Source organism: Mus pahari, chromosome 1, assembly GCF_900095145.1.
Source record: "Mus pahari chromosome 1, PAHARI_EIJ_v1.1, whole genome shotgun sequence".
NCBI lineage: Eukaryota > Metazoa > Chordata > Mammalia > Rodentia > Muridae > Mus > Mus pahari.
In genome coordinates this window covers 155447086-155467685 of record NC_034590.1, presented here as the reverse complement: position 1 = coordinate 155467685, position 20600 = coordinate 155447086, and the positions used below count along the sequence as shown (strand labels likewise).

The 20600-nt window shown below is 39.2% G+C and overlaps 1 protein-coding gene across 3 annotated transcripts in view; it reads left to right on the top strand.

Annotated features, from left to right (window-relative positions):
* Positions 1 to 20600, top strand: part of Erlin1 (ER lipid raft associated 1) — a 36168-nt gene that overhangs the window by 795 nt on the left and 14773 nt on the right. For all 3 annotated transcript variants that reach the window (XM_021196041.1, XM_029541456.1, XM_029541459.1), the window contains exons 3-7: positions 1265 to 1346; positions 5762 to 5808; positions 6929 to 6990; positions 9909 to 10034; positions 12213 to 12286. In XM_021196041.1, coding sequence (XP_021051700.1) covers positions 1265 to 1346; positions 5762 to 5808; positions 6929 to 6990; positions 9909 to 10034; positions 12213 to 12286 — 391 coding nt within the window. The remainder of the gene's footprint in view (positions 1 to 1264; positions 1347 to 5761; positions 5809 to 6928; positions 6991 to 9908; positions 10035 to 12212; positions 12287 to 20600) is intronic.

The following is a 20600-nucleotide window of genomic DNA, read 5'->3' as shown; positions in this document are numbered from 1 at the left end:
GCTGTGGATGTTTTTCTGGATCTCTGGTCTTAACTTAGGACAGTTCTCCCCAACACTAAGTTGGGTTTTTTTCTTCTTCATTAAAAATCTCCCATTGTCTGGTTATGTCCCCCAAAGTCTTAATGACCATGGCAATGTCATGTCCCTAAAGGCCAAGAGACAAAAACCACATTTGCAGGCCACTTTGCTCAATTTTTTTTTTTTCAAAGTCAGTTGCCATCCACCTAATTTGGCATAAATCAAGTATAACTTACCACCAGCTCCTCATGGTATAAACTGGTAAGAGAAGCCAGTTTGTGGGCAACTTGGCATAGTAGTTTATTCTGAAACAAGCAGATTTTTGAGTATTTCCATCATGCCCCCTAAACTGGTATTTCTACTTTTAGATCAGTCCAGAATCCTAGAAAAATACATACTTTTGGTGGTATGTCTTAACAGATGGAGTTCTAGCATAAGAAATACCAGCCTGAACCACATTTCCATCCAATTTGTCATTGTCCTTCTGACAGGAAAACCACGAAGAGAACATACCGAGATACCACTCCAAAAACATGGCTAATGAACCTGGAAAGGTTCATCTTTTTAATTATGACTTAGGACAAGGATAGATGTTGGTTGTGTGAATTTACTATTCGTTGTGTAAAGTAGGACTTTTTGTTGTATTTGTCCCAAATTAGCAGGGGGTGTTTTCACAGTTCCCATACTGCAGAGTTTGATAAACGAACCCCTCTCTCTCAGCTCTCATCTCAGCCATGTCCATCTCTCCATGCTAGGTTTTGTTACCTTGAGACAGAAACCATGTCCCCAGGCTTGGGCTCATGTATTGAAAGAACCATTAGCCTCAGAAAGTTTCTTCTTCCTTGAAAGTTTGTCTTTCTCCTTTTTTTAAACTTAGCGATTAAATGTATTGTTATGACTTGTCTCTTGTTATGTGCAATTAAGGTACCTTAATTGAGAGTCATTAGAATTTTTTCCATGAGTATTTATCGGCAAACTAAGGACCAGAGAGGATCTTTTGAACCCAGGAGCAGTGCTAGAGACCCAGAGGTGGTTGGTGGAGCTTATGAAACAGGGTGCAATATTGGCAGTGGACTTGGATGAATTTTCACACTTTTAAATGTGATGGATGTTTGAAGTAGCAGTTGTTGAGTGACTGTTGTGAGGGTAGTAGGTTAGTAACATGAATAAGAGTGAGTGTTTGTCACAGCATTTTAAGTTGAAAAGAGATCTTAACAGTTTTGTCAACTGGAACGTCTTTTTGCAGGGGAGGAGCTTTGCTAACGAGCCCCAGTGGACCAGGCTATCATATCATGTTGCCTTTCATTACAACATTCAGATCTGTGCAGGTGAGTGACTCCTAGGGATTCCAGATAGACAGGTGTGACAGGAGTTACCGCACTGGTGGGTGGAGGTGGACTTCCTTATTGCTTAAGCAAACGTTGGTATTTACTCAGATGTGAAGTGAAAGTTCATAGTACAACTGTCACAGCACAAGTCATGATTTCAAACCACCTTGCCAAGACTGACTTCTGCCTTCGGGCTAATGGTATTAGCAGGTTTTCTGTTACTGCAGCCAAAACAAAAGAAGAATTGAAAACACAATTAGGAGTACAAATTAGTGATTACTTGGTTTAGAACTGTTTGGTTTCTATAGAGGCAGGCTCCCAGCCTACTGCTAACATGGAGGAATTAATTTTTACACACAGCTTTTCAGCCTCACATTTTTGCTTGGTAAATTAAACGCAAATTTATGAGGAACCTGAATGAATGTGGTACTTTGACGCGTTTCAGAATGTTTGAAATAAGAATCTGGTTCTTGCAAAAAGGATCTTGGTCATAGGCCATACTTAATAATATACTTTGATATAACAAGACTGCAAAATAAGATTGGGTTCTAACTAATTTTGTAAACTCAGTGGGATCATAAATGTTTGAATTCAGTTTTATTTAAAACCTGCTGCAGAGTTTTCAGAAAATGGGAGAAGTCAGTATTATTAATATTATCATTTTAGTCTTCATCTTTCTGCTAAGTGAGAGTAACTGTGAATAGCAAGTTCTCCTTGGTTTCTTTTCTGTCCTTTTCAATGGCTTAGAGAAGGATTGTGCCTATTAAAGTGAGGCCTGGTGAAGCTAGTGAAGGTGGTGAAGCCTGGGGTTTCTTTTCTAGCCACAATGATTTCCAGATTGGCTTCCCATATCTGACTCACACTTTTGAAGGTTCTTTTTTTAAAACCGTATCTTATGGATAGCAATACAATTAACATTAAATATCACTGTAATAGAATGAATTGATATATTTTTAAACAAAAGAAAAAATAGAAATGTTTTAGGTTATAAAACCTCTTCCCTGAGAACAATTATTTTATATTACTCTTTCTAAATGTTTTCGTGTGAAGGATGTACCCAGTAACTGGTACTTTGTATCCATTTACCTATGGGTTGATGATATCTGCTTCATTCCCCATGCCTTCCTCCTTCCTGTGCTGCCTGTGTCTTGCTGGCCTGTTATTGGCTCATCCCAGTTTCTCTCTTTTGACTGTAGCTCACCAGCAGTTCTTGATAGTTCCAAAGTTAACAGTGGCATCATCAGACTGTGAGACCGAGCTCTTTCTTAGATCTTGTTCAAAGCCAGGCAAATCTGTCTGCCTTCCTGAAACTCACTGTTAAGCAGTATGGTGCAGCAGTAACATAAAGTAGATATAGGTAATAATAGTAAATAGATTTTTAACCATTTGTATATAGCAAATATACTGTGTGATCATCAGAAATTAATAAAAAGATTTCAACATAAACTACCATAATTTTCTGTTTGGATTATTAATTACCTAAAATTTAAATGTTAGAGGCAGTGTTACAAAATGGGAATGTCCTTTTTTTAAAAAACAAAAAACAAAAACAAAAACAAAAAAAGAAACAAAATTGCAAAAATTGCATTACAAACCCTGGAAGGAACTCTTCTTAAGAACAGGGTCATAAATTTATGTTTTGGAATTTAGGGAACATTAGAGGATACAGCTCTATTTAAACAAATGGTTTCACATACTTGAAGGGACTAATATTTATTAATGTGAAATGCCATATATGAGTACAGAAACAAAGCATTGCTTAGAGAAATTATATTAAAACCTTCAGTTTTTATAAATTACAAAGTAAATGTGGACTCACTGTTTCTTGTGGTTTTTGAGACAGGGTTCATTGTATAGCCAAGGCTGTCCTAGCATTTGTTCTCCAGTACAGGCTAAACTCAAACTCAAAACACCATCTCCTTAAGGCTGTGGTTATACATGTGTGCCAACATAGTACTTCTCTCATATTTGGGAAAGAATTAGATGTATAGAAGTATATAGGATATTAAATCGAAAAGTTATTGTTCCTAGTTTTTCATGATTTGAAAGTTGATACAGAATAATGACAATTGCCTTAGTTTAATGTTTTAAAAGAAATAAAATATACTGAACTTGTTTATTAGCCTTCTCCTGTCACTTTATCCAGAATTATCTCTAATATTGCCATCATGCCAATCTCTCAACCAAAGAATTACATTTTCTTCTTTCTGTGCTGGAATTGTATGGTCAGCCAATGATCACCTCCTTCCTTTGTTGTGTCTCTAAGACTGGTGTCTTCCAGTTTTTGTTACCCTAGACAAGTTACTTCTTTAGCTTCCTTTCTTGCCCCTAATCTGAATAACACCTGTATTACATGGTCAGAGGAATTCAGGGAAACACCTTTTCCTTTCCAGTGCTAAAAGATCAACCCTAGGGCTTAAACCCGGAGCTTTGAGCATTCTAGCCAAGTTTCCACCTCCGAGGCTACAGCTTTCGTATCTTCTTTCCCCAGGTTGGGCCTCGCTCTTTCCCAAGTTAGCCTGGACCTTGCACTCCTCCCACCTCAGCCCTCACATAGCTGGGATTATAGGCTTGCATGAGCACTCCCTGCTCTGACAATATTTTTGAAAGATTCATTTTATGATTGTACATAACATGGATTAAATAGCACTTAAACTGCTCAGCAAATATTCAAAGCCCTCAGCCTAATGACACTGTGTTCTTTTCCCAGAACTGACCACTCATTTGAATAGTGCCCTTTGAGTTAGTCCAGCCAGTCTGTGTTGGGTGTGTGCTTTTGTCTTTGCTGTGTGTATTTGAATAGGACGTTAATTAAATTTAAGATGTCCCTCCTGAGTTCTTATTCTCCTTTTCTAGATCTGCCTGTTAATACTTAATTTCAGAGATCATCTAAACTTTTTAGTTTTTAATCTGTGTATTTGTGTGTGCCTACTTGGCTGTGTGTGCACTGCATGCTGTAGTGTCTGCAGAGGCCGAAAGAGGAGTTGAGTGCTCTGGAATGGGAGTTACAGGCAGTTGTGAGCCACCGTTTGTGGCCTTGAAACAAAACCCAGGCCTTTGGAAGAGTATTGAGTACTTTTAATTAATGAACTAGCTAAGAGAGCTTTTGAGACTAGTATTTTATTTCTTGTAGCTTAATACCTAAGAGCTCAATTTATATTGTTATTTTTGTTCCTACTGATAGGTCTCTTTGTAAGAATTTTATTTCCTAGCCGGACAGTGGTGGCGCACGCCTTTAATCCCAGCACTTGGGAGGCAGAGGCAGGCAGATTTCTGAGTTTGAGGCCAGCCTGGTCTACAGAGTAAGTTCCAGGACAGCCAGGGCTACACAGAGAAACCCTGTTTTGGGGAAAAATGAAAAAAAAAAAGATTTTGTGCTGGATTGTGATGTTTAGATAACAGGGACCATATTTTGTGTCCTAACAAGGTGTAATGTGTCCCAAAATGCACTGCTAACCTATATGAAACCTCAGGTTACAAAGAAAGGTGAGCTATGGCAAAGCACTTAAAACCAGATTCTTGGTTCACGAGAAGGAAGAAGCAGTGCTGGCGTTGGCACTCATATTAAAGGCAAAATGAACAAAACCCAGTGATAGCACTGGGTCCTGAGGCAAAACACTTGACTAGCTGTGCTGTTGAGCTCAGGGGTAGCTTTGGTTCCTACAGAACTTGTCTGGAGAAGTAGTCATTCGTCATCATTGTAAACAGTAATAGCCGGAATCAAAGGGCAGAGCACAGACCTTGGTCATAGTGTCTGCTGAAAGGGAGGTGTGTAGTTTGTGATCTCAGGCCAGCTCTAAACAAATGAGACGCTTAAGAAAATCTTTCCAGCCTTACTTATAAGACATATAGTACTCAAGTCTTTCTAGATATGTAGAGAAATGGCTAACTTTTTTTTAAAGGTTTATTTTATAAAATAACATTGTCTTCAGCCACACCAAAAGAGGGCACCAGAACCTATTACAGATGATTATGAGCCACCATGTGGTTGCTGGCAATTGAGCTCAGGACTCTGGAAGAACAGTCAGTGCTCATAACCTCTGAGCCATTTCTCCAGCCTGAGAAATGGCTAACTTAGTAGCTGATCTTTGGAGGCTAAAATCATGGCGGGGCTCTCTTGTACTTAATGGCACCAGCTCTCCCGAGATTGTACTCTGGGATCAGCAGTGTGTGTGTGTGTGTTTTGTTTGTTTGCTCATTTGTTTTGTTTGCTTTTGAGATAAGGTCTCTATGTAGTTTTGGAGCTCACTGTGTAGAGCAGACTGGCCTTGAATTTACAGAGATCCACCTGTCTGCCCTCCAGGGTACTGGGATTAAAGTCATTCAACATGGTGCCAGATCAGCAGGCTTTGGTTTTTGTTTTGTTTTGTTTTTAAAGACAAATTTTGTTGAGCTATTTTTTTTTTTCTTCCCAGACAACACTACAAACGGATGAAGTTAAAAATGTGCCTTGTGGAACAAGGTAAGTTCCCTCCTTTGTGGCCCATCACCCTTTTCATTCTACAGTACCGAGGAAGTTCTTAGAGCTGGAGTCACTTGAGAAACCTTGGTTTGCATTTTGTTTTGTTTTGTTTTTGAATGACACAGACTCTTATTATGTGGTCCTGGCTGGCCTAAGACTTAGTATGTAGACTAGGCTGGCTTCAAACTTGGAATAACCCTACTGCCTCTGCTTCCTGAAACCCTAAAATTATAGGTATATATGTCACCATGCCTGACTATGACACTACTATATAGACATAACAGGAACAGAAACCTCTGTGCTATGAGTTATTTTCATGAAGCTGCTGCAAGTGAGAGCATTCCATCTGAGAGTATTATTGAAATGGAGTTTCAGAGCTAACAGACTAATTATATATTAGCATTATCACACCTGAGTTGCTATTTTAATTGACAGGAAATTGAAGCAGAAAGTATAGGCTCCACATAGCCTTTGCCTTCCACTGATACCTTGGTTGGCTTCTCTAAGCTTAATTCTCTTAAGTCAGGGAATAAGACCTATGTTAGAATTGTTGTAAGGATTAGAATTTGTGTATATGGCCCAGAACTTGGATCTGAATTGATGTTCGATAAAAGATTACTTAAAACAAAATCATTTCACCACTTCTCTTTATAATGTTAAATGACAGCTGAGAGTTTCTGAGTCATTAAGTAGTTCTTTAATAGAATTTATATTTCTAGTGAAGTTCCTGATTACACTTTTGGTCTAAAGGTCTCTAAGAATTGTTGTCCTAAAAAGGTTGAGGCCAAGAAAGGAAACAAGGCCGGTATAGCACTAGAATATACTTCGTGTATTATGTATCAAGTGAGGGCTGCGAAGGATGGGCAGGCTTTAATCCATTACCTGGTTTAAATGGCTTAGTATTGCTTCTACAAACCTACTAAGGCACCTTTGACATCTATAGAAGGACAGATGCATTTTAAAAGGGATCAAGCTCTCTTATGTTCTAAGCTACTCTGTCAAGTTCTCCCTAAGTGTTGTTAGATTATCAAGTTCTCCCTAGGTCTGTCTGTAACTTCTTTGAGGTGCTTTATTATTATTGTGGCTCTGACTCACACTTTCCATTTTTGTTTGTTTTTAGTGGTGGAGTCATGATCTATATTGACCGAATAGAAGTAGTTAATATGTTGGCTCCTTATGCAGGTAACGTTAACTATCTGCTGTGTTTCTATAATTATAAATAAGGCATTTACAACTGAGGAAGGAGAGGAAAATACTTTTTAAAGTTTTACTCCCTCAGTGATGAGTGATAACTACAAAAGAATGATCATGAAAGTATTTTCATTTGCAGGAAATCAAGGTACAAACATGTCACAAGTTCTGGACAGAATTAGTTTTCAGGAAATAGTGAGCCATTCCTCCCTGAATTTACTATTCCTGAAAGCAAATGTTTCTAGAAAAGGGAAATGGCTTTGTATCCAGCTTGTTGGAGAAGAATTTCTTTGTATCCTGAAGATCTATAATTTTCTTGGGTCACACTCATTTGCCATTTTCTAGTTGTGATTTGCCATAATTTGCAAAGCAGTCTGAAAATTGGTAGTACAAGGAAGCATTTTCTTAATAAAAGATGAACACCTCAGAGATAAAGTGGATACATGTTATTTAAAAGAAGTTTGGCTGTGGAGGGAGATGGTTCAGTCTGTAAAACATTTGTTGTGCAAGCTTGAGGACGAGAATTCAGTCCCGAGTGCCCATGAGCTTAGTATAGTGGTGTGCACTTGATATCCCAGTGCTGAGGCAGAGTCAGGAAGACCCTGAGGTGCGGAGGCCTGCCACTCTACCCTAACCAGTGAGAGACCTACGGATGACACCTGAGATTGATTTGTGGTCCTCGAGTGTGTCTCTGTGTGTGTGTGTGTGTGTGTGTGTGTGATGTGAATATATAAGAATTTAATTGCAAATTTTGAAGATATCTGGCCTTCATTCTTGTTAACAGATTGGCATGCCTTGTGTTTTGCAAGAGCATCGAAAAAGTGAAGATGGCAGCCTCTGCCTTCAGGGCGTTTACACTGTACTTGAGAAGACGTGGTAGAAGGGGAGACATTGAAATATAGTCATGTTACAGTTCATATCCCTTGTACAGACACAAATAGGAGAAAGAACTCAGAGTAAAGAGTTGCAAGTATATTATTGGCAGTGGTTTTGAATGTTATTTTTTGACTGTTACTTTTCTTGTGATTTCTCATCTACAGTCAGCCCTCCATATCTGTGGATTGTACATCCACAGGTCCAACCGAGCACATAATCAAACATTGAGGGGGAAAGCTGATTCTGTACTAAACATATGTGGACTTTCCCCCCTGTCATTATTCCCCAAACTGTTCAGTGTAGTAACTATTTACATGGTAATATTAGATATTGTATAATCACCTAAACATGGTAAAATATATAGGAGCATATACAGTTTATATGCAGATACTACTTAGTTTAATAGAAGAGGCTTTGACATTTGTAGACTTTCAGTCTCTCCAGAGGGTCTTGGAAGCAATGCTCCCACAGAGAGCAACAAGTGACTGACTATGTTCTCTGATCACAAATCACTGGAATGATTCAGAATTGAAGCTGATGGATCTCTCCCTAGAGATAGACAGGAGAGTTTTAGATCACCAGCTTATTTGGGAGATGATGAGATCATATATTTAGCAGTTATTTATCAACAAATGTTTCATCAACTCTGACTTAGAGTCCAGTTGTATCTAATATCCTATGTAGGAAGGCCAGTGGAGCAAATGTTTGGATATGAAAACAGATGTAGGAAGCAGCATGTTTTATAGTAAGAACACGGGTTCTGATACAGACTGGTATGCCACCTTTGGGGATATTTCTGAAAGTTTCTGGTTCTTAGTTTCCTAAGATAGAAAATTAGGAGAGGGCATAATTAAAATCCAATGTATGTAAATTGCCTAATGTAAAGTCCACCCTAGTAAATGTTACCTCCTTCCCTGCTAGCCCAGAGTCTTTTAGAAATATAAGCCTTTAAAAACTGCTTAAGAATTTTTAAGTTAGCATATAGAGTAATGGATTTTATTATGTCATTTTCATGCGTGTCATTATACTTTATTTTCATGAACTCCCGTCCCCATGACTCTCCTCCCCTGTGCCCTGTCTCCTCCAGCTGGCTCCCTCCTCCTAGGTGGCCCTCCCTCCTTTCATGTCATGTGTATTTCATTGCTCTTACCTTTCTCCCTTCCTTAGGTCTCTCCTTCACCTTTCATGAGTGTCTTTCTAGTTGTATGGTATCTACACACACATATGCACAGTAGTAATTTAGGTTCTATATGAAAGAAAAATTGTGGTGTTTTTCTTTCTGAGTCTGGCTTATTTCTTTTAACACAACGTTTCCAGTTCCATCCATCATGAAAATGTCATGATTTCATTTTAATTTACAGCTACATAAAATTCCATAATGTATATCTACTACACTTAAAAAAAATCCAGGTATCTGCTATTGGACACCTAGGCTAGATACATTTTCTGACTGTTGTGAATGGTACAGCAATAAGCATGGATGTTGAAGTAGAGTCCTTCAGGAATATACCTGAAGAGTGGCATGGCTGAGTTCTGTGATAGTTAAAAATCTCCATACTGATCTCTACAATGTCTGTTCAAGTAAAAACTACCTTTTAAAATTAACTATGCACATGTATATTTTTACATTAAGCTGCACGTGTCTGTATTTGTAGCTTCCCTTTGCTCTTGATGTTCTTCAGTTGTCTTTATCTCTTACTGGAGCTTGGCTTTGCAGTTGCTTCTGCTTTCCTGTGTCTCCGTTCATCTTCACACTGATGCATGAGTACACATCTTACTGACGTCCATTCCTTCCTTGGGGTTGGCCACCTGTCCTTTCCTTAGTATGGAATTTGGGGTCTTCTGTGAATGCTGTGAATGCTGTGAAATGTGTTAAAGCCAGCGCAAGAGTGTAAGGTCTGAGTCGTGCTTTATGTTTTCCCTGTTGTGTTGGTACTTCTCCTCATGGGTCATATACCACTCTTTCATTGCTGAGTCTGAAGATAGTTGGGTCATTGTTGGGTGAAACAAACATGAATTTCATTCTCCTTCAGTGTTTGACATTGTGAAGAACTATACTGCAGACTACGACAAGACTTTAATCTTCAATAAAATCCACCATGAGCTGAACCAATTCTGCAGTGCCCACACACTTCAAGAAGTTTACATAGAATTGTTTGGTATGTGTTAATTTGTTTTAAATATATAAATAGACAGTTAGCAATGAGAAATCTTATTAACTTAAATGTTGATGCTATAATGTTAGTAAGCCTTGGGCCATTTGGGCATTTTGTCTGAATTCTTAATAGATCAAGTTTTGTTGTTGTTGTTGTTGTTGTTGTTGTTTTATTTTTATTTATTTATTTATTTATTTATTTATTTATTTTGGTTTTCGAGACAGGGTTTCTCTGTGTAGCCCTGGCTGTCCTGGAATTCACTCTGTAGACCAGGCTGGCCTCGAACTCAGAAATCTGCCTGCCTCTGCCTCCCAAGTGCTGGGATTAAAGGCGTGCGCCACCACTCCCGGCTGTTGTTTTATTTTTTAAAGATTTATTTGTTTGTTTGTTTTTTTATGTGTGTGAGTACACTGTAGCTATCTTCAGAGACATCTGAAGAGGGCATCAGATCCCATTACAGATGGTTGTGAGCCACCAGGTGGTTGCTGGGAATTGAACTCAGGACCTCTGGAAGAGCAGTCAGTGCCCTTAACCACTGAGCCATCTCTCCAGCCTTAGACCTAGATCAGACATCTTTTATACCCGGATAAAAACCAGCAAAAGTAAAAGGTATAGTGTGAATTTAAAAAGAAACTGCACGTGGCTTCTAGGAATCATGTCATAGTGGAATCACAGGCTGTGCCTAATTCCTTAGTAACAGTGTGTGAGCACATGTGAAATGCTGACTGCTGGGCAAAGTCCTTAGCCACTCAACACCTCGAAATTTCACTGGGGGTTGATCGTATAGACACCCTCTGCCAACCACATGACAAATTTCTGGGCCCCAAAGGAAACACAAACTCCTTTGTATAAACAGGCACAGCATGGCACTCTACCAGCTCTGTCATAGAATGAGAGTCCTCTCCAGGTACAAGCTTCCAAGTACAAAGGGCCACAGTCCCAGGGCTGCTATGTTGCCTTTCTTCTTTAAAAGTTTGCAGTTGAGATTATGTAAGTTCTAACCAAGGAATCACGTTCATGGAATTTTAGTTTATTTCTCAGAGTGAGGTATAGGAATGGTTAATCAATTTAAAGTTCGCCAAGCAAGGGACTGTTAGGATTGATTCGGGAGTAAAGGTTGCTTGCCGGCAAGCCTGATGACCACAGTTCAATCCCCGGACTCCACACAGAGGACGGAGAACCAATAACAGACAGATAAATAAAATGTCATTAAACCAGTTGCTAGCTTTTGATGACTGACAGCTACTCCAGTACCTGACTCGTCACACATCACTAGTTGCCTTCTTTGGTAATGGTGAAACTAACCTTTAGGTGATTAAAAATTCATCCATTGGGAGATCGAGTGAAGTAATAGCTTCTTATGGTTTAATCTGTCCTTCAAAGACTTGTCTCTCTCGTTTGTTTGTATTTTTGTTTTTTTGAGACAGGGTTTCTTTCTATAGGCTTGGCTGACCTGGAACTTGCTCTGTGGAGTTCTGGCTTGAACTCAGAGATCCACCTGCCTCTGCCTCCCAAGACCTGGGATTAAAGAGGCATGTACCTCTTAGGCACTGCCTGTACTTAAATTCTTTTTTTAAGTTCAAAGTGATAGTAAGGTGGTAACCAACAGAAATGACATCTAATTATTTGTGTAAAGATTAATTTTAAAAATTATGAAAATCAATAATACATAGGCTAGATGTGGTGGCACACCTATAATCCTAGCACCTAGAGAGCTAAGGCAGGACGATTGTAAGTTTAGACCAATCTGAGCTGTAAAAGGAATAAGGCGTTAAGAAACTAAAGACTCACCTCCTTCATTTATTCAAAAAACTGTCTTAGTCAATAATTACTAATCTAGTAAAAGTGTAAGTTATTCAATAAACATTGACCCAAAGTTTTTTGTTTTTTGTTTTTTTTTTCTTTTTTTTTGTTTTTGACCCAAAGTTAAATTGAACTCACTAGGTAAATATTTCCAGGGTAAACTTAGAATGGCTGTTTGTCATCTTTCTTAGTATATAATTTCTCAAAAATGCTTTGTATTCATCTCATTTAAACATGATATAAACTTTGTTTTTCAAGTTGCTTAAGCTCTGTGACGGAGCAAGACTGGAATCAGGGTCTCTCCTGACTGGATTTGTTTTGGTGTTAACTAAAAATAACCAAATATCATGAATTTGTTGTTCTTGGCTTCAAAAACAGATCAAATAGATGAAAACCTGAAGCAGGCCCTGCAAAAAGATTTAAACACCATGGCCCCAGGTCTCACTATCCAGGTAAGCTACTTCCTAAGCTGTTGGGGAAGCTTCCAGAGCTTCCAGTGGAATGCTTCTCTGTGACTGGTTATGCAGTTGCTTAACTCTGCTAACGTCACTGTGGGAATCTGGCTTTACCTTGCAGAGATGGGAAGCATGGTGAGCGGTAGTTTCTATTTTTCTTTTTTTTTTTTTTTCAAATTTTTATTAGAAATTTTCTTCATTTACATTTCAAATGCTATCCCAGATGTCCCCTATACCCTCCCCCCGCCCTGCTCCCCTTCCCACCCACTCCCAGTTTTTGGCCCTGGCCTTCCCCTGTACTGGGGCATATAAAGTTTGCAAGACCTAGGGGCCTCTCTTCCCAATGATGGCCGACTAGGCCATCTTCTATATATGCAGCTACAGACACGAGCTCTGGGGGTACTGGTTAGTTAATGTTGTTGTTCCTCCTATAGGGTTGCAGACCCCTTCAGCTCCTTGGGTACTTTCTCTAGCTCTTCCATTGGGGGCCCTGTGTTCCATCCAATAGATGACAATGAGCATCCACTTCTGTATTTGCCAGGCACTGGCATAGCCTCACAAGAGACAGCTATATCAGGGTCCTTTCAGCATGTCTTGCTGGCATATGCAGTAGTATCTGCATTTGGTGGCTGATTATGGGATGGATCCCTGGATGGTGCAGTCTCTGCATGGTCCATCCTTTCATCTCAGCTCCAAACTTTGTCTCTGTAACTCCTTCCATGGGTATTTTGGTCTTCCTTCGTGAGTTTCCTGTGTTTTACAAATTGTATTTTGGTTATTCTAGGTTTCAGGGCTAATATCCACTTATCAGCGAGTGCCTATTATGTGAGTTCTTTTGTGATTGGGTTACCTCACTCAGGATGATATCCTCAAGATCCATCCATTTGCCCAAGAATTTCATAAATTTATTGTTTTTAATAGCTGAGTAGTACTCCATTGTGTAAATGTACCACCTTTTCTGTATCCATTCCTCTGTTGAGGGACATCTGGGTTCTTTCCAGCTTCTGGCTATTATAAATAAGGCTGCTATGAACATAGTGGAGCATGTGTCCTAAGAGACTGCACACATGCACACTTATTAGCAATGCCACTATGACATCACTAGCATTGACTCAGTGAAATATATGCTGGCTTTCCCCATGGAGCTAGATGGGAAGTCTTCTCTTTTTGATCTGCATTTCTTTGGTTATTATTGAAGTCAGACATCTTTTGATATTTTTTAATGCTCATCTTCTACTAGTGGTTGCTTCATATCCTTTGTCCATTTTCTGGAAGATTTCTTTTTAACCTACTGATGTGTTTTATATAAGTTCTGGATATTTTTATACACAAACCGAACATTGTTGTTTCTACTACTAATTCCTTTGGCTGTTGGTGGCAGGATGGGAGATATTTCTTCCATATGAAATTTAGGCACTGATTTAAATCTGTGGATTGATTTAGTGACACAGCCATTTCCACAATGTTAATTCTCCCAGTCCATGAGCAGGGGAGGTCTCTCCACCTTCTAATGTTCTTTAGTTACTTTCTTTAGTGTTTTAAGTTTTCGGTTCCTTGTTAGATCTGTCCCTAACTTTGGCTTTTTTCTTTTTGTGTGTTTGTTTGTTTGTTTTTTGTTTTTTCATGACAGGTTTGTTTTTGTTATAGCCTGTTATAAATGTTATCCCATACCCCTCCCCAAATTTCTTTCTTGAGAAGTTCATTATTGGTATATAAAAAACATAATGATTTTTGTATATCAGTTTTGTATCCTACTACTTTGCTAAAATGTTTATACGGCCTAAGAGTTTCTGAGAGTCTTTAAAATCTTTCAAATATAGTCTGAGTATTTGACTTCTTTCTTGTTGATACCTGTTTGTTAATGATAACACATTAATAAAGGAGTCCTAACACAGTTATGACTAGGAGCACTATACTGAGTAGGGACGTAGAGTGGGTCCTCTTGTCTCAGTGTATTATCTCTATTTGTTGGGTGGATGTCTGAGAACTGTCTGCTCAGTTCATTAGCCCAGTTGTTGATGAGCTGATTTTCTGTGTTTGCTTTTCTTGTTTTGTTTTAATGTGTATGGGTGTTTCGTCTGCATGTGTGTCTACACCATGTCTGTGCCTGGTGCCCTCAGGCCAGATAGGGCCTCAGCGCCTTAGAGCTGGAGTTAGGTGAATGTTAGCTGCTGTGTGGGTGGCTTCCATCCCTGGTGGCATACCTTTTATTTCTGTCTCTTCTCTTACCAAAGTGAAGAAGTTGGATTCCCTACTCTATTCTCTCAGCCGACTTCTTGGTCCTCTGGCTCCTAAAGTCTTTCTGCCCCCTCTTCTGCAATGTTCCCTGAGCCTTAGGTGTGGGAATTACTTTGTAAATGTATCAGTCGGCCCTGGACACCCCATGATGTTTCTCTTTGCCCTGTGACCAGTGGTAGCTCTCTATAATTGTCTGCTGCAAAGATAAGTCTTTCAGCATTTTAATGGCTTCTTACATTGTGTAAGGCTAATTTAGAGAACATTAAGAAACCATCATTTTACATTAATATTCTTAAGATGGAAGGCTTTGATTCAGGTAACATTTGTTTTAACATTAATTATGAGGTGGGACTTCAATTCCTCCCTATCCTAACTGGTTGGTGACAGTGATCTTCTGTTTTTTGGAGTCCCTACCCCCTTTTCTACTTGATCTTCTGCTAGTAGCAAAGATCTTTTGAGTTTATTTATATTTATTTATTTATTTATTGGTTTTTCGAGACAGGGTTTCTCTGTATAGCCCTGGCTGTCCTGGAACTCACTTTGTAGACCAGGCTGGCCTCGAACTCTCTGCCTCCCAAGTACTGGGATTAAAGGCGTGTGCTACCACGCCCGGCTATATTTATTTTTATTTTTAAAAAATCATATAAAAATTACTGTAGCCTTGAAATATGTTGTTTTTATTAATTTTGTCTTTTGTTTGTTTGTTTGTTTGTTTTGGGTTTTTTTTTGGTTTTTCAAGATAGGGTTTCTTTGTATAGCTCTGGCTGTCCTGGAACTCACTTTGTAGACCAGGCTGGCCTCGAACTCAGAAATCCGCTTGCCTCTGCCTCCCGAGTGCTAGGATAATTTTGTCTTTTTATCAAAATATTTTTTTCTTATAATAGTTGGAATGCAGCTTTAGACCTTCAGGTTTGTTTGTTGTGCTCACTTAACTTTTTATTGAATTTTAAAATTTGGTAAGGTATATATATATCATGTATGCAGAAATAATGGCCTTTAATATTTCTGCCATTATTACTGATATTTTTAAACTATCAGTTACCTAAATTGGTGTTTAATTTATAAAATATAGTTATGGGTTTACTTGACCTCACCATTGTTTATTTCTTTTAGAATTTCTGATGCAGGGGAAAAATTCATATCCCAAATGAATCTTAAAATATCTGCCTTGTTGAATTTACTGTCTCTAATAAGTTTTGCATTAGTTTTTTTGTTTTGTTTTGTTAGGTTAATATAGTTATGTCAAAGTCTTGATTTTTTTTTTCCTCTAGACTTACTGATTTCCTGGTCTTCAGATCATCATCCATTTCCTTTTTTATTGGTTATTTATATTTCAAATGTTGTCTCCCTTCCCCAGGGGAGCACCCTCATTTCCTTTTGTTTGTTTGTTTGTTTCCTACCTCTTTAAAAATTTTAATTCTCTGAGAGCAATCTTGCTTTGTTGTTCACTATGTATCCAGTGTCTAGAGAAAAGAGTTGTTGGTACAGAGTAAATGCCTGCTGAGTATTTCTGTTGTCAGGTAGCTCTGGCTGTGACAGCCTGTCCTTGTTTTCTTTCCTGTCATTCTACCCATTTTCCTTCTGGAAAAATTATGGTGGCAAAGAAGAATAGTGAAAATGGTTACACTTGCTTTCTGTGTTACTTAACAGAGTGAGGTGTTACATGCTGACACTGAGTTGAAATCAGGTAAATTCACTTCATCAGCTTCCTCACCATTCCTGCCACTCTGTGTACATGCATGCATACACATGTGCACCCTTGTGTATGTGTTTGTTAGTCATTGTTTTTTGACACATTCTCTTTTTTTTTTTTTCCTTAAATATCTTATGATTCAATTAACTCATGGTATCTGCTATACTGAATAGGATGTCTCCCAAGATTGGCAAGCTTGTAGCATGTTCTGCCTCAAACATCAAATTATTTAAAAAGTCCACTATGAAAGTCTCAGAGTGAACAGTTACTGCACACGCGCACACACACACACACACACACACAGAGTATTCTTATTTTATGCTTCTTTTTATAAGGCTGAAAAGTTAGTTGGTAAGTCTTTAAATATAGCATGCCTATATTTCTCTGAATCACAGCCATCCAGAGTGGAAGTCACTGTCATGTCTGCTGTTCACACTGGGAAACCTGTTATCTCATAAATTCTGGTTCTAAATTTTTGACTTCTGAATTTGCCACTGAATTGTCTTTATGACCTCACCTGCTTTACTTTGATGGTTGATGTCCCACAGAGCCTTACTCTATCCTACTGTGATCCTCAGACTAGTATGATAGTCCTCAGTATTACCTACAGATTTGATTGTTCTCTTTCACATAGGAAATGGTGTGCTGCTTAAAAGTTTTGGTTTTGTTTGTGGTTCTAAGGCCCCAACCCAAGGACTCCCTGATGCCAGGCAAGCATTCTACCTCTGAACTGTATCCCCTTACCCACTTAAAGATATTTTGAATGCTTGTTCTTACAATCCTTGTGCTTGGCTCTGAGTGGTGGGATGTTATGGTCTAGGGTCTCCCATCTGTTAACTCCTCTCAGGATGGATGAGGCAGCACCTTAGCCACCTTAGCTTTTGTACCTCACTAATCTCTACCCTGAGCACAGCCATATTTGCCAAGGGTTTGGGTGACCTATGGGTACCTCAAAAAGGACTTCTGCTTCCACACCTACCCCTTGTAGGGTCAAGAGGACCCAGGCAATCTAAAGAGGGGCCTAGCATGCCACCTTCATCTCCACTAAGCCACGAGGCAGCTGACCTACATAAAGAGGAATAAGATCACAGCGGGTTAGGCAAGAGGTAGAAGAATTATCTCACTGGAAAGTTCAAGAAACTATATTTTGGAAAGCTACTTTATTGTAAAAGAAAAGAACTATTACACAGCATTACCCATCTCTGCATCAGATCTGCTCATGAACAGATGTGAGAGATTTTAAGGTGGTTGCCATTCTGTCAAGATCCATATGATGGACTCAGTCAAACTTATGAGCCCTGCTTTAGCATCAAAAGACTGGCTCCACCTTTGCCTGGTCTGGAAAACATTTTGCTTCTACAGACATTAAATGGTTTGGTTCCTTCTGGCCATGGAGACTTGTCTAGACGAGCCAGACAAGATGTCCTCAACTGTTCATCCTGTTCAGGCTTGTCAAGCCAATTTGAATAATAAGAAGACTTGGGAGTAGTTCACCATGCATTATTTCCTGGCTGAATATGAGTCAGAATAGTCACATCTGAGGCTCTTATTCTCAGAAGGACAATGTCATCCAAGTAGCTCATACTACTATGAGCTCAATGTCATACCTACTGCTCATCTTTCCCAATTGTTGGTATATTTTCCCTATTGTTGGGTTCTTTGGATGTACACATTTTTCTAAAGCAAGTGAGTTGCTGTAGAAGTTAGACAAGAAGCTCATCTTCTAGGACCTGTGAGGGCTCTGAGGGACACTGGACTCTAGGGGCAGTTTTGAGGCGCTATTATTAAAGTTTGACAATTATGAAGTCATTGAAAATTTCCCTATTCTTAAGTACATTGTATAAGGAGAGAGCACTCTGGTAAAGTAAAGCCAAGAACCAAGCTGCCCTTTTTAGGCAGAAAGTTCGGAGGCCCTCCGACCAGTGGTTCTCAACCTTTCTAATGCTTCGATCCTTTAATACAGTTCCTCATATTGTGGTGACCCCCAGCATAAAATTATTTCTTTACTTCTTTATAAGTGTAATTTGTCTCCCAACCAAGGCAAACATGACTTAACTCAAAGAAAGATCAGTCAAATACTTGGTTTTCTCCACCTCTGCCTTTGGGTTAGAGAAGACAGATCCACCAGCCTTTCGACTAGCCGATAGTTTGGATGTTTACCACTCATTTTATGTGTTGAATTAGAGCTGTATAGGTTACAAGGTATTCTGTGTTTGTGCTTTGAAAGCCACTACCAACTTGGAAGCAGTGGCCCCTTCCTGGGGGAAACTTGAGGATATTTTACCAATGTCTGAAATATGGCCCAGAGATAGGAGATCTCAGTGTCTCGACTGTAGCAGCAGGGAACTTGTATTCGTGTACAGACGGCCTGAAGAAATTGCTTACCTTCGTCCTGCTCGTTTCTAGGTGTTGTCTCCAGTAAGGGTTAGAAGTTAAGCAAAGAAGAGAGATGGGTTTTTTGTTTTTTGGGTTTGTTGTTTGTAATGAGGAAGCGAGGGGTTTTTGAACTGTGCAATGGCAGGAAGCATTTCTGAGCTTGGAGGTTTTCTCTTCAAGTATGTCTGTGCGCCACATGCAAGCCTGGGGCCAGGGAGGACATCAGAGATCTTGGGACTGGTTACAGTTCTGAGCCATCACGTGGTGCTAGGAATCCACCCGGTTCTCTGGATCTCTCTAACCATTGAACCATTTCTCCAGCCCTCAGAGGCTGAGAGTCTTAGATCGTCAGAAGCTTGACAATTGCCTTCTTGACTATTTATGCTTGGGAATCTAACTCATGATGCTGATTCTCAGGGTCTAAAATCCCCTTGTGGTTTTTTTTTTTCTACAGTGCTAGAGAATTCCTTCATTTTAGAAAACCTTAAGCACATGCATATGCATTTTTTTCTAGTCTTTTAAAATAAATAGTCTTTACTAGGTCTGTACTATCAGCTTAGGTACCGATGGAGATGTTATTTTTACTATAGACGGGGTTAAAAAATTAACCCTGAGTGAAATGAGAAAGAAAGGATTGTTAAAAATTATGGGCTGATGAAATAAATAGCTCAGCAACTATTTATTGTTGAAATACACTATTGCCTGGAGCCCACCTAGTACAAGTTTTCCTCTGACTTCTGCATACATGTACACACAAAAATAAGTGTGAAAATGTCTTTTAAAGCATTGGAAGTTTTAAAAGTTAAAAAAAAAATAAGGTTCATATGCTTAAAGGCTTTGTTACTTAAACATTTAGCCAGTTTTCAAAGAGAGATCAAATCATGAGTTATGTGTGTGCAGTATCAGTGCTAGGCGCAGGGTGTTTGGTTAGCAAATGCAAAAGCCCACAGATAAGTCCTTAGTGTGGGAAAGTTCATCTTCAGAAGCAGGATTCCAAGTAGATACCCTTAATTATGCCAAAGTCCACTGTGATTAGAACAACAAAGTATCAGTAAGGAATGTCTACAAATACAGATAAACTTTGTTCTAAATGAACTCTAGAAAGAAAGAGTGCAAGCTCTGAATTGCTAGTTTCCTTTTGGAGGTGGGAGGGTGGGAGATGGGGGTGGGGTGGGGTTCGAGATAGGGTTTCTCTGTATAGCTCTAGCTGTCCTGGAACTCTGTAGACCAGGCTGGCCTACACAGTTTAGAAATCCACCTGCCTCTGCCTCCCAAATGCTGGGACTAAAGGTGTGTACCACCACAGCCCGACAGAGTTGCTAGTTTCCTAAAGCAGTGGTTCTCAGCCTTCCTAACACTTGAATACAGTTCTTCATGTTGTAGTGACACCCACCATAAAATTATTTCATTGCTACTTCAGAACTGTACTTTTGCTATGTTACGAATCATAATGTAAAAAAAATGCCTGCTATATGACTCCTGTGATACTCAAAGGATATCTGATAGGTGACCCCCAAAGTAGTTGTGACCTATAGGTTGAGAACTACTCTCCTAAAGCTTTGGGCTGCTTTTATACATACAACCAACAGATTGTAACTTTAGGAAGTGACCTTTGGCTTACTGGACACAGACTGTAGTTGCACACATCGGCCTGGGATTTTCATTTGCTTTTAACATAACTTACCTCTCAACCTCTTTCCTTTGACTGACTTCTTTGGTTTGCAAATTTGAAATGGCAAATAAAACTCTCCAACTACAGAGGTTTGTAAACTATTTTCTAAGGGGAACTTCCCAGTTTAATTTCTTTCAGGAGTAAGGTAGTTTTCTCTTGAGGTCAGGCACCAGGTAAACAGGTAGCTCATCATTGACTCTTTGTGTGCCAACAGACTTCATAGATTTGCTAGTGGGATCCTTGGGTAAGTAAGTGGAGAACCGTGTTACAATTGTTATTTAAATGAGAGCCATAGGAGGAGCTGCCTGTAGAAGGCTTGATTAAAGGACTTC